The sequence below is a fragment of the Thamnophis elegans genome, chromosome 8 (assembly GCF_009769535.1).
Source record: "Thamnophis elegans isolate rThaEle1 chromosome 8, rThaEle1.pri, whole genome shotgun sequence".
Taxonomy (NCBI): domain Eukaryota; kingdom Metazoa; phylum Chordata; class Lepidosauria; order Squamata; family Colubridae; genus Thamnophis; species Thamnophis elegans.
Window position 1 is genome coordinate 64,813,319 of NC_045548.1, and position 14,821 is coordinate 64,828,139.

General features: G+C 47.1%; 1 protein-coding gene across 1 annotated transcript in view; it reads right to left on the reverse strand.

Annotated features, from left to right (window-relative positions):
- Positions 1-13,230: 13,230 nt before the first annotated feature.
- ENPP2 (ectonucleotide pyrophosphatase/phosphodiesterase 2) overlaps positions 13,231-14,821 on the reverse strand; it is a 68,828-nt gene continuing 67,237 nt past the window's right edge. Inside the window, 1 exon segment of the mRNA XM_032223046.1 lies at positions 13,231-14,134. Coding sequence (XP_032078937.1) covers positions 13,961-14,134 — 174 coding nt within the window. The 3' untranslated portion in view covers positions 13,231-13,960.

Sequence of the window (14,821 nt, forward strand, 5' to 3'; positions counted from 1 at the left end):
CACCATATCACTACCGGTTCGGCCATCTCTGGGTCCTTTGCTGTTTCAAAACTTTTCGCCACAGTTTCGGTGGGCGTGGCTTGGTGAGTGGGTCATGTGACTGAGTGTGCATGAGTGATATCAAGTTGGCCATGCCCACTCAGTCATATGCCCCCTCCCCCACCTAGCCATGCCAACTGAACCAGTAGTAAAAAAAAATGTGAAACCCACCCCTGGACTGAATGGTTGTGGGGGATACATACTCCTTTGAAATCATCTGCTTGTTAGCACACTCTCTGAGAGCTTTTGAGGCTACAAAGGGGTTTATCTGGCTACTCTGGGTCACCTGAATCGGAGTGCAAATAGGTGTGGAACCTTTTTGGACCTGCTGAAAGGACTATGTTGTAAACAGGAGATAGCTAGTGTAATATTACTCCCCTCTGTTGAGAGAAAGAGAGCTGTGTGAGATAAAAACCCAACTATTAAAGAGACAGAGACAAGTCTGGTTCACAATTCAAAAAGGTTTATTTACAGAAAAACAAAAGTGTTTGCAAAGCGGGCCTCCAAGTCTCTTCCCAAGTGGATCAAGTACAAGGAGAGCAAAGAATAGCATTCAAACAATACATTTTATACACTCTAATCCCAAGAATCTTTTTCCCTCCTGCTCATTCATATAAGGCATTTCTTTCATCATTCCATACTCTAAAGAGTCAACTTGACCATTTCTTCAGAGGCCCCTATCTCTTATTTGGTTTTTTCTGGTGCCTTTTGTCTGAGCAGATGGCTTCCTATCTAACTTGTACATAGGCACCTGTAAACAGCTTGGAATAACAAAGGTTATCTTGTCCTGTTTACTGAACACATTTTGGGATTAGCAAAAGCACAGTAACTTACTACACATTTTAGGCAAGAATATAATGGCTTATACATTTAACGTTGTATAAGAATACAAAAGTAACCTTTTAACATTTTATAAAAGAGTAACTTAATATCATTTTCTTCAGCTGTTTAATTTTAACACAGATAGTGTATTTTACCCCTCTTTCAAACCAAGAATCCTCTCTATCCAGTCAGTCAGTTAGTGTTTGGGTGGGAAGTTTAGAAGTAGATCTCAAGAGGTTGCCCCAGCTGAATGCAACTCCTATGGTTATTTTGAGTTTTACTCCAGCCAGCATGACCAAGGACAAAAGTGAAAGTGATAACTCATAACTTTTGGAGGCATGAGTGAATATGCTCCCCACAATCTAGACAGGTCACAGTTTTCACAGACCAGGAGAAAGAAAGATTAGTCCAAAGGAATCTTTATTTTAGGCACTGAGTGGTTTCTAACAGGTCCCTCTTTTCTATCTTGGTTTTAAAAAGAAAAGTTGACACTTAGAATCCCACACACAATCTGCTGTGTAAGATTTTGTATCTGAGATTATGAACTTGGTGTGTCTGGGCACCAGGGCATCTACAGGTAATTTCCTTGAAGTCCACAGTTTCTTGTCCTACTGAATTTTATTGTTCCCGTTCTCTTTTTAGATGCTTGTTTCATAAAGCGGATTTTAAACAGGGAGCTATCTTAAGTGCAAAGCAAAATGCCAATCTTCAGAGGGAGTTATCTGTCCAAGAACAACTGAAGGGCAGCTATTCATTGCTTCATCTTTGACTTTTTCTAAAAGGTTGAACTTGCAAATATATAGTTAGTTCTCCAGGAGGAATGCAAACGTCAGAAGCGTTGCAGATCACCTCTGCAGAGTCCTATCTTTTCAGTTCTATATGTCTGTGAAGATTCTCAGCCATCCAGATCATGGCTGTCGTTTCGCTTTTCATCCAAGAAGCTTCTTCAGCTCTGAAGAAACTTCATCTATCTCCAATCTATGACACAATCCTTTCAACAGATCCAAGAAGGCTCCACACCAATTTCCACCACTCAGGTGACCCTGATGACACAGATAAACCTCCAGGTGACCTTAACAATCCGCTAAAAGAATGTAGATGTCCAGATGTCTGCAAGGAGTATAAATCCTTCCATTCCCCACCATCCAGTCAGAGCTGAAGAAGCTTCTTGGATCTCTCTAGGCATTCCAGTCGTCGTCCGTTGCTCTTCTGGGTTCCAGCATGCACATGTGAGCCGGCCAGCATAGGAGTGCCAGAAACTGGAAGAGCAGCTCCCTGACATGCATACACGCCCCCGGAACCTGAGCTTTCAGTTTTTGGTATGCACATGTGCGCCAGTCAGTTGGTCTTCACGTGCGCATGTATGACAGAAACCGGAAGCTCAGCTCTTTAGAACTGCTCTTCCAGTTTCCGGCATTCCTGCCCGTGGTGCCAGGCAGCTGCTCTTCCAGTTTCTGGTGCTCGCGCATGTGTGCGTGCTCCCATTTCAGCATAAAAGGTTCACCAACACTATTACAGACAGAAGCATGGAGAAGATTGGGCTGTTTTAATGAGCTACAGTAAGATGTTGGGCTCCTGAACATCCCACAGCCCTTCTTCCAAATCATTTGCAAAGCATGCTGGCTGGGTCATAAAGCTCAGCTTCTCTCCTATTAAAAATGACAATTTGATAGCAGGTTTTGGGCATTGCACCCAGGAGATATATAGGATTTCAGCTTGTGAACATCTGTCCTACATGAGACAAGAGCGGGGGGGGAACCCTTCTTGTGATTCATTGGAAAACGTCCCATATATTCCATGAAATATGGAACCTGGTATCTGAAAACTCATGCAGCAGAAATTGGAAGGAACTTCCCATCTGATGTCTCAAGAAGATTAATGGCTCCAGAACTGGCCTCGCTATCTCTTTCGTCTCTAAATGGAAACAGCAATCTAATTTTGCAGAAGTCTCCCTCCCAGCTCTTTCATCTTAAATCCCAGTGTACGGACTTCTTCCCTCCCTTCCCTCTGCTTTCAGCTTTTTCTGAACGATCGATTCATAAATCCAACCGACCACCTGTGAACAGTTAGGTGAAGAAGGAGGAGGAGAGAGAGGAGGAGGAGGAGGAGGAGAAGAAGAAAGAAGAAGGAAAAGAAGGAAGGAGAAGGAGAAGGAGAAGGAGAAGAAAGAGAAGAAGAGAAGAAGAAGAAGAAGAGAAAGAAGAAGAAGAAGAAGAAGAAGAAGAAATCCATTGTCCAGTCAGCCGAGCCAAACTATAGCCACGTACCATTATTTTTCCAGATGGCCCGTGTACAAAAGGCCCATAATTGATATCTGTTCTGCCAAGGGAAAGCCGGAGATTTAACTTCTGAAGATCAAAAGCTGTTTTCAGACCTAGGCAAGGCTGCTTCTGGAAAATCCATCAGCATTATTTTTAGAGCAAGGCTTAGACAGGGTAGTGGGTGAGCAAGCGACTGGAGGCTGTGCCAAGACCGTGAAGAGACAGACGGGCTTTGAAAACGGGAATCTGTGCTAGTCTTCAAAGTGGAGCAGAGCTGCTGCTGGCTCCCGCGAGCACTTCCAGTCCCGTTTGTGAGAATTACCCTCTCTGGAACAGTGGCCAGCCAAGTCATCTCCTTTAAAACTTTAGAGAGTCCACTGGAACGTCTCAGATTGAACATTCTCCCTAGCAGCCTATAAAATAATAGAAGAAGCTGATAATATAACTGCAGGCGTCCCTCATTAGGGACAGGCCATGCTGCCTGTAGAAGCAAGAGCCTATGTTCTCAAAAAGCCATTGCTGGGACTATTATAACTTTTCTGAAGAATTAAAGTTGTAATTCTACAACTCTAAATTTCACATGCTAGGGTTTAGGTTTAGAACAGTGGTGGGTTTCAAAAATTGTTCGAACCTACTCTGTGGGCATGGCCTCCTTTGTGGGAGTGGCTTGCCGCCCATGTGACCACATGGGAGTGGCTTGCCGCCCATGTGACCGGATATGAAGATGCCGACGACACTTGTCAGAACCACCTTAAATTACCTCACACACAGCACCGGCATGCATAAGAATATGATGTCAACTTGTTTTTTAAAAGGCATCTTTGGTTTGCGTTAAAACAACTTCAACACACGCAATGCTCCGATTGCACCACAAATGCAATAGTCATCCTTACCTTTCACAGAGGCACTGAGTTTTATAAATATGAGCATGATAGTGTAGAATAATCATATCCAAGGACCAGTGGTGGGTTTCAAAAAAATTTGGAACCTCTTCTGTAGGTGTGGCCTGCTTTCCGGGTCCACTGGTGGAACCTCTTCTAACCGGTTCGGTAGATTTGACGAACCGGTTCTACCGAATAGGTGCGAACTGGTAGGAACCCACCTCTGGTTTAGAATTGAGAAAAGAGGTCTGGCAAAGAGATAAGTGATTTCAGTGTATCAGGGGTGGTATTCAGCCGATTCGGATCGGTTTGCCCAAACTGGTAGTGGTTTGGCAGCCTGGTTATTGAAATCGCGGGTGGGTGCGTCCCCGGCCAGCTGCCCTGGCTATATGCTGTCCTATAAAGGCATGTTTTCGAAGCCAGGAACATGCAGGGAAGGTACGTGTGTGAGCAAAGTGTATGGGCGGAAAGCGCATGCACGGAAGGGGCGATGCAAGTGGGCATGCGCAGGCCGAACCGGCGGTAACAATATGTGAAACCTACCGCTGCAGCGGTTGTAGTAGAAGTTGTTGGATAAATAAATATATTATTCACACCTTTAGGACCTACACACGAGACTACTGAAGTGCATTAAAGATGCGGGACTGCCCTTGAAGATGGGGCAAACTACAACTGGCATTTGTGTGGGTGGTCAAAAATTGAGGAGGATGGATAGCATAGTGAGAATAGAAGAATATTTGTAGCCAGTGGTGCGTTCCTACTGGTTCGGACTGGTTTGGCTGAACTGGTAGTGGTTTGGTGGCCTGGGTTGCTGGAACCAGCAGCGACCCAGACCTGCCACGCTCCCAAACCAGCATAGGTGCCGCCATCTTGTTTTTTGCTTATGCTCAGAGCAATTTTTATTGCATTGTGCATATGCGCGCATCAATCATGCATCAAGTGCTGGAACTCACCCATGTTTGTAGCTCAGGGTTGAACTGTAGGAGCTAATGATCTCTGAGCTTGGTTGTTTGCTTGGAGATGTTTCATTACTCAACTAGGTAATATCATCAGTGCTAGAAGGAAGTGGAGTTTCATTTCATGTTATATTCTGACTCCCACCCCATCAGGAATTACCATGGAATATTTGGGTAAGTGGAAAAGGCCAGTGTAAATGTAGCAGGACTGGGTAAGTAGAAAAGGCCAGAAAAATCTTGGTTCAAATCCACTCTCAGCCATAGATATATACTAGGTGACTTTAGACTAGTTTTACTCAATGATAACCCAACTTAACTGGCTGTTGTGAAGAAAACTGGAAAAACAGTCATGATGCCTCTTTAGTTCTTAAAACAAAAATAAACAATTTTATTATTTATTCATTAGTCAACACTACTTAGTCTGACAAATGCAAAAGCTAATTAAAATGTTTCTCTTTAAAAAAAAAACCTCACAGGATTTTTAGAACTGGCATGGAATAGCTTAAGCTGCTGACACATTTATGTAAAATTCTGCATTAATAGACACCCAGCTAGATGTTGAATCCTTTTTTAATGTGTTAAATATTGAGTTAGTATGGTTTTTCTAACTAAGTCTAGCATTAACTCAAGAGAATATATTTACACAGTACTCTTAGATTTCTTAGCAAATTAACCCATTTTCTGACTCTGGATAATACACTGACACCCCCACCCACAACTAACTAGACAAGTACCATATTTTTCAGAGTATAAGACACAGCAAAGTTTTGAAGAGGAAATTTTTTTTAAAAAGTTTTTGTACTCTGCAAACCTCCCCAAAACAGCCCATTTTTCACAAAAACAGCCCCCTCTTTTTAAAAAAGGCATGAATAACCCTTAGGAGGCTTGTAGAGTGCTCCTGGGAGGGGGGCAAAAATGAGCAAAAAAGGCCCGTTTTTTGTGAAAACAGGCACGTTTTTTTGTCAAAAAAACCATGGATAGCCTTTAGGAAGCTTATAGAGTGCTGCTGGGGGCTGGGGAGAAAAAAACAGGCCATTTTTCACTCATTTCTGTCCTCCCCGGCCCCCAGGAGGTCTCTGAAAGCCTCCTAAAGGCTCTGCACAGCCATTTTAGTGAAGGGGGCGTAGTTTCAGGAGGCAAAAATGCTGTATTCGGTGTATAAGATGCACCCAGATTTTCAGCCTCTTTGAAGGAAAAAGGTGTGTCTTATACTCCGAAAAATACGGTAAATGGATTGAATTCACACAACAAGCTACATAATAAAAAGGGCCCTGCATGTTGTGTGAAGGCAATTATTAGCCGCAAACTGTCCTGTGTTAAATATGCTATTTGAAGTCACCTATGAGCAGCAATTGGAACACAGACAAAATTAATCATTCTCACAATTGGGCAGTCAAGATACCAATCAGTTTAGGAAAGGATCCACCAAAAACAACTTAATTTTGCATAAAAATAGATTTCAGCCAAAGCAAACTGAAGGACATTTAATGGTATTCAAAAACATGGGCCAAGTGGGGTCAAAGATTTGCATGTTTGTTGGAGAATAAAGACTAAGAAAGATGGAGTGAATTTGCCATTAATCATCATCTGGAACTAAGATGGGCAGTAGACGGTCACGCATTTCTCACACAAAAAGAAGTTTGAGGAGCAACCTAAGGCAAAGGCTCACCACAGATCTTTTGCTTATGTATGTATGTATGTATGTATGTATGTATGTATGTATGCATGCATGCATGCATGCATGCATGCATGCATATTTAAAAAATCAGTCTGAGTCTTCAGCAGGAACATTTTCGAGGCAACTTTGCTATTTTGCCCAGAAAGTCATTTCTGCAGAATCCTTCAAAGGGTTACACAGTGCCGCAGTGGTTAAAGTGCAGTACTGCAGGCTACTTCTGCTGACTACCAGCTGCCGCAATTTGGCAGTTCAAAATCTCACCAGGTTCAAGGTTGACTCAGCCGTCCATCCTTCCGAGGTCGGTAAAATGAGGGGGCAATATGTTGACTCTGTAGACTGCTTAGAGCACTGTGAAGCGGTATAAGTCTAAGTGCTATTGCTGGATTCTTGCAGCTTCCCTCTTAGAACTCAAGTGCAACATTTTGCTAGGATCTTCCTTGAAATTCTTTTTTTCTTTTTTAGGAATAAACGTTCATACAACTTCAGGTCACCAAAGTTCTTTGAAAATATTAAGACTTTTTAAATGAAAACCTCCAGCGGCAGCACTGCATGTGAGGGAGCATTCTTGAATTGCTCTAATTCACCATGCCCATCCGAGGCTTAGTTTCAGACAGTGCAACAAAATAGAGGCGAGCAAACATCTGGAACATGGGGTTTATTTAAAAGTTTTGGGGGGGAGGTTTTGCATCTTGGAGCGAAGGAAGAGGACGCGACAAGAAGTGTAGCAAAGCAGTAACCTTTATTCAAGCATAGTAACTACGATTCAACGTGGCGTGGTTCGCGCCAAACATTTATACCCCCGGGTTTGAACGAGGAGGCCAATGGGGCGTCGAGTAGCTCGACCAATCGGGCAAGGTTTGAACCGGCTCCGCCCGGGAACCAATCAGAAGAGAGGTACTTTATTCCCGCGCTAGTATTCAACACCCCTCCCCCTAGTCAAAGGTTCCCTTAGGAAGGGCAAACATAGTCTTGTAAATAGGCGGGACGGTGGCGTTCTCGTCCCGACCTTCGTAACTCCCCGGCGGTTGTCGTCGAGGGGGGAACCGCCGCGGAGGCGTATCCGTAGCGGGGCGGTGAATCTGCGCCGCGGCCCCGAGAGATGGTGCTGGCCCCGGGCCCCGTGCCCAATGTCCATTTGTCAAGGTGGCGTCTCCGTGGCAACAGAGTGTCCGACAGTGCCCCCTGCAATCTGGTTGGGGTGTAGATCAGAGTCTCGATAAGGGCTTCGAGGGAAAGGAAAAGCCGGATGAGGCACGTCTGTCCGCAAAGTTCGTATCGGCTTGTTCCCATTCCCCGAATAGAGACAGTCCGTTGGGGAAAAGGTCATCGAGGGTAGCTCACGCTGAGAGCGAGTGTCTGAGAGGCTCGGGCCGTCTACTTCCGCGGGGAGGCGTCGCCTTAACTGGTCCAGGTGGCGCCTCCATTGTGTTCCGTCGGCCAGGCCGACCCTGAAGGAACAGGGGCCAGTCAGAGCTGTGATGGTTGCGGGGACCCACCGTGATCCCCAGAAAAGGAGCGGGCCCATACAGGATCCCCTAACTTAAACGTGTGTGAAGGGAGGGCCCCCAGGTTGCTCGGCAGATCCCCTGCTAAAGTGGATGGAGCCTGTCTAGGGGGGTTCGCAATCTCCTTCCCATCAAGAGCTCCGCAGGACTTTTATTAGTCGTTGGGCAGGGTGTAGAGTGCTGGCTCAAGAGGTAAGCCGCCACTCTTTCCTGCCAGTCGCCCTGGTCCATGCGGGCCCAAGGCTTCTTTAGCTGAGCGAACTGCGCGCTCCGCCCGGCCATTACTAGCTGGGTGATAAGGGGCTGTGGCTGCGTGTCTAATTCCTTGTTCGGCCAGGAATTCTTGGAACGTGGTGGAAGTAAACTGAGGCCCATTATCTGAGACTATCACATCCGGTAGCCCATGTGTGGCGAACATCTTACGAAGGGCCCTCACTGTACTCTCTGCTGTAGTGGAGGTCATGATTACCAGCTCCACCCACTTGGAGTAAGCATCGACTACTATCATGAAAGTTCGGCCGTGGAAGGGGCCGGCGAAGTCAATGTGTAAACGGGGACCATGGGCCTCTAGGAATTTCCCACTCCCGAGGGGCGGCTGTAGGGGGATTCGGCCTAGAATTTTGGCATATCCTGCAACGCCCTACATAATCTGCAATTTCCGAGTCTAGCAAGGGCCACCACACATAGCTGCGGGCTAAGGCTTTCATTCGCGCTATGCCCGGGTGGTTTTTGTGGAGTGCGGGCAGGATTCGTGCCCTCAGAGCTGTGGGGATCACTACCCTGTCCCCCCAAACAAGACAACCCCCGTGAAGGGCAAGTTCGGCTTGTCGTGCTTTAAATGGTCGGAATTCTTCCGCTACCTTTTCCGCGGGCCAACCCCTCAAAACCCATGAAGCTACTTGGGATAAGACGGGGTCAGCCTTTGTACAAGCTGCAACATCCGCGGCAGAGACGGGAAGGTCGGATTCAGCAATGGACAGAATAGAAAGAGAGGGTACGTGGGCTGTATCCGTTTGTGGCAAGGGGCAACGGCTCAGGGCGTCTGCGTGCCCTAGCTGCTTACCCGGACGGTATAACAGCGTATACGAATACGCCGTTAGAAACTCAGTCCAGCGTGTCATGCGGGGAGACAAAATGGGGGGGGTTGGCTTGTCGCCTGCCAGTAGCCCCAGGAGCGGCTTATGATCCGTGACAAGGGTAAAATTCCTACCATAAAGGTAGTCATGGAATCGCTTAACGCCGGACACTGCAGCCAAGGCTTCTTTATCAATTTGGCTGTAGTTCCGCTCCGTGAAGAAGTGTCCGGGAATAGAAAGCTATGGGGGCCTCTGAGCCGTTCGGGAGGGCATGGCTCAGGACCGCCCCTATGCCATAGGGAGAGGCGTCACATGTCAAGACTAGGGGCATCCTATCACTATACTGAATTAGGACTGCCGACGAAGTTAAAATATTTTTTATAGCCGCGAACGCGTGCGCTTCACGGCTACCCCATTTCCAGGCCGCTGACCGATCAAGCAGTCGGTGTAGCGGCTCGGCTAGCGACGCCTTGTGGGGAATAAAAGGGGCATAAAAGTTTAAAAGCCCCAGGAACGCCTGCAATTCCGCCCTAGAAGTGGGTGCTGGTGCGTTTTTGATAGCGGCCACTTTAGAGGGAGTGGGGTGGATGCCTTGTGCATCGATAAGAAATCCCAAAAATTCTACTTGGGGAACAGCAATTTCGCATTTGCTGCGCTTTAATTTCAGTCCTGCCTCCCTAAAAACGTATAAGAACCTCCCGCAGTGTTTTCAGGAGTTCCGAGTGGCTAGGGGCTGCGACCAGGACGTCGTCAAATAAGGAACGACGCCAGGGAGCCCGTGGAGCAACCGCTCCATGAGGCTCTGAAAAATCCCCGGGGCAACCGAAACGCCGAATTGGAGGCGGCGGCAACGGAAAGCCCCGCGGTGGGTGACAATGGTCTGGCAGCAGCCGCATCATCATCTACGGGGAGCTGCTGGTAGGCCTGTGCCATATCTAGCTTGGCGAAAATACGGCCTTGCCCTAAGGAAGTGGAGTAGATGTTGCACTACGGAACGGGATATGGATTTGCCTGCAGGGCCAAATTGATGGTCGACTTATAGTCGGCACATATCCTCACCGATCCGTCGGGCTTGACCGGGGAGGACTATGGGAGTGTTCCCAACGGGCGTGATCTACGGGCTCGATTACCCCCTGCTCTATAAGCTTATCAAGTTCAGCGTCTACCTTTGCTCTCAATGCGAAGGGGGACCCTGCGTGCCTTCAGCCTAATGGGCGCGACCTGGGGATCGAGGCAAAGGGAAATGGGGGTGCCCTTATAACAGCCCAATCTCCCATCGAACACATCTGCAAACTCGTCTAAAACACTATCTACGGTGCGGGGAACTACCCTGTGCACTCCTTCTATGGTAAGACCCAAGGCGGGGAACCATCCAACCCAAGGAGAGCGGGCAGGTCATTCCTAACAATTAAAACTGGAAGTTTTCCTTTAAAATTTCCGTATTCCACCCGGATGTGGAATATTCCTGCCGTGGGAATCCCATTTCCCTGGTAATCTAGAAGGGAAACCCCAGCGGGCGCAATTTACTCTGGGGAACCCTGGGGCAAAGGCGGGAAAACAAAGCCCAAGATAGAAGGGAACGGGAAGACCCAGAGTCCACCTCCATTCGGCAAAGCTGACCTTCGAGACGAACGGCGGCGCTAATTTTGCGATGGCCGGCGGGAACATGAGAAGCCTGGTAGACCACACAGTCGGCGCTGGAGAGCTGGTAGGTTGAATGGCAGTCCTCAGCTCGCCTCGCAGAACGTGGTTGTTGGCGGCCTTGCAGTGCCTGGCGCTGGTCGCTGGGCTGCATGAACGATGGGGCTGGCACAAGAGCCCGGCAGACCCTAGCGAGGTGTCCTTCTCCTCGACAACGGCGGCAGACGGCGGAACGAAACGGGCAGGATGCGCGGCTATGGCGGCCGCCGCAGCCGCGGCAAGGAGCGTTGAGACTGGCTGAGCGGGCGTCGGTGGTTGCTGGTGTGGCCTCCGCTTTGGTTGCATCCTCATTTGTCCGACGGTTTCCTCCTCCTCATCTTCCGAAGGAGAGGGGTCGTCGACGAGGTTCGTCTGGGTGGAAGGCGCTGCAGCGGTTTGCGCGGGGGTTTTCAGCTGGAGGCGTTCAATGTCGGCCGTGGATTGTTCGGAGAGCTCTGCTGCTCGTGCGGTCTCCACGGCTTGCACCAAGGTAATTTTGTGGTTCCGGAGCATACGGCTGCGCAATTGCACGTCGCGGACCCCGCATACAAACTGCTCCACGAGGTTCTCCTCCAGGTCTGCAAAATCGCACTGAGCAGCCACTGTGCGCAAAGCCTCTAGAAACTGGCTGATGGATTCGTTGGGCTTCTGCACTCGGCGGCGGAAAGTAAAACGACGTGCGATCAGAGAAGGTGAGGGGGCGTAATGGTCCCTCAACCTGGACATCAGCTCATCCCACCCAAGTTTGTATGCTGGCCTCGGGGCGGCCAGAGCTCTCGCAGAGGCAAACATGGAAGGCTCACAGCAGGACAAGAAGAAACTGCATTTCTCCTCGTCGGTCTGTGCCCGGTTCTTCGACGCGATTAGATAACACTCGAAACGCTCCATGAAACCGTCCCATGATTCTCCGGCAGATCCAAACGGCGCAAAAGGAGGAAGCGATGATGCCATTGTGGTATGAAGCCAGAGAGGGAAGAAGACGGCAAAGAAAATTTTGCGTTCGCTGCCGGAGTACTCAGCCTGAGGAGCGGGTTCGTGCTGCTTCAGATGCGGTGGCAAGCTGGCCTGTTCTTCTCCGTGGTCGCGGGAATCTTATCCCACCTTCGTCGCCAGTTTTGCATCTTGGAGCGAAGGAAGAGGACGCGACAAGAAGTGTAGCAAAGCAGTAACCTTTATTCAAGCATAGTAACTACGATTCAACGTGGCGTGGTTCGCGCCAAACATTTATACCCCCGGGTTTGAACGAGGAGCCAATGGGGCGTCGAGTAGCTCGACCAATCGGGGCAAGGTTTGAACCGGCTCCGCCCGGGAACCAATCAGAAGAGAGGTACTTTATTCCCGCGCTAGTATTCAACAGGAGGTTGGTGATGCCAAGGGCCACAACTGGCAGAATGATGCAAAACTTGCCAAATCCCACCAGGTCAAACTGCCTGATTAGGAAAAAGAAATTTGCTTTTCCAAAGGATTGAGGCCTAATAGCTGTACTTTTTCATCCTTAGGTTCCACCCATCCACATAGTGAAATCAGATGTTAAGGAGCCCTCACAGGCATTCCCCAGGCAACAGTGACATCATCTTTCGGTCCAGAATCACCTTAAAGAAATCATGCTCCTGACAAGAATGGGGTGGGGTCAGGGGTGGGTTCTGGCAGCCACTTTTGCTGGTTCACTCATGGGTGCTTCATTCATGCACACTTGATGTGCACTGTGCGCACATGTGCAGTAGAATAAAAATTGTTCTGTGCAAAGGCAGAAGCCAAAAACAAGATGGCGCTGCCAGGAGAACCAGTTCAGAGGCATGGCAGTCCTCGGTCACTGCCGGTTCCAGCGACCCAGGCCACCAAAACCACTACCGGTTTGGCTGAACCGAGCCGAACCAGTAGGAACCCACCACTGGGTGGAGAGGAGGTCAGAAGCTGTCAAAAAAGAACACTTCTTCATATAGATACAAGTAGTACTCAACTTGCAATCTTTTGAAGTCGAAATGGACCTCTCCAGCGCTACTTAGAACCTGGTTTTAAAGTTACGATGGCCACCTCCCATCATGTGATTACATTTTTGTCCTCTTGACCAGGGGTCTCCAACCTTGGCAACTTTACAACTTATGGACTCCAACTCCCAGAATTCCTCAGCCAGCGCATCCTATTTGAGGAATTCTGGGATTTGAAGTCCACATCTCGTAAAGCTGCCAAGGTTGGAGACTCCTGCCCTTGACAATCTGTCTGCATTTGCACAGCCCTGTGGTCACATGACTGCAATTTTTGCCGTTTCTTGCTAGAAACCAGCATTTACTTTCCAGTTCCAGCAAAAAAAAAAAAAAATGCACCTGTTAGGTATAATGGATTCTTTTAATGATTAATTAACCACCAAAAAAAGGTCATAAAATTGATCATGATCCTGTGGTGACTCGCTTAACAACCAACATGACTTACAACAGTAATTCCAGTCTCAATGACGGTTGTAAGTTGGTGACTATTTTCAGCCTCCTAGGTTTAAAATCAGTATAATTTGAGGGTCATTCAGTAAATGATACCATGCTTGTGCTACGGAGGATCAACCTGAAAACAAGAGGGGAAATAGTTTGCCATTGCGAAAGGAACACCAAATGAAAAAAACCCTAAATGTGTGGTTTTATTATATTTAAGTTTCTATTCTCTATGAAGCTTAAATATGTCTATCACATAGTTAACAATCATTGTCATTTTACATGTATAATACACAATACAGGACTGGGGGTGGGGGGGAAGCACGGCACAAGGGAATGCAATAAAAGTTACATTTCCTCAACCTAAGTAAGTGATTCTTCTGTACCATTTTAAGAAGCTTTGAACCAAGAGAGTCTTTTAAGCTGCTGCACATCAGGAGCTCTTTAAAAAAACAACAACATATGCTTTACATTAAAGATTCAAAACACAACAGACACCGATTTAATACTTTTTAAAGATTTGTTGCAAGATTAAAAATACACTAATAATTTTAATGTCCTGTTTCAAATTAATAAATATAATATAAAAATATACAGCACTTCATGAGAGGATGGGTGGGCTGAATTTTTAAGAGAAAGTTAAATTTCACTTTCAAATGTATGCAGGTATGTTTTTAAAGAAAGGATTTCTGAGTAGCTTTGACTGGTCTTCCGATAGAAATCTAAGCCGGTAAGTTGTTCGATATCCCGTATTCTCGCTGTGTGCATTTTCAAAAGCTCTTCGACCCACCGGGATTCATCTTCAGAAGAATTCTGGAAGGGAGAAAATAAGAAATAATAATAACAATAACAACAACAATAATGATCTTAACAGCTTAACGACTATGGATGAAGCAGTGATACCCATTGTCATTGAGGCACTTGGCACCACGTCCAGGAATTTTACAAGATACATCAACAAATTGCAGCTTCCTGCAATAACACCAGTGGAACCGCAAAAAACTGCACTGCTCGGAACAGCGTATATTTTAAGAAGGTACTTGGTTGATCCCTAGGATGCTGCCAGTAACCCGTATCAACCATCAGCACCAGTCACTGGTATTTGTGATGCATTTTTGAATGTTCAGTTGGCTGAGTTTCATTTTTAATGAATAAAGTTTATATAATATTCTTAACAGACACAATAAACAGCAATAGTATGTTTAAATCAGGGGTGGGCTGCTACGGGTTCACCCGGGTTCGGAAGAACCCATACCTAACTGTTGTGACTCAGCAGTTATGCTGAGAGCTTTTTCAGGATATAAAATTCAGTGTGGTGATTCAGCAGTTCTGCTGAGAGCTTTTTCAGGATACAAAATTCAGTATGCAGCTGGGGCTTGTGGAGGAGGTTTGGAGATAAAAGGACAGTTGCTGCCACGCCCCAGTCGCTGGAGTCAACATACGTTCCTTCGTGTTTGGTAAAAGATTGTTGATTACTAATCGTGATTTATGCCTGCTACA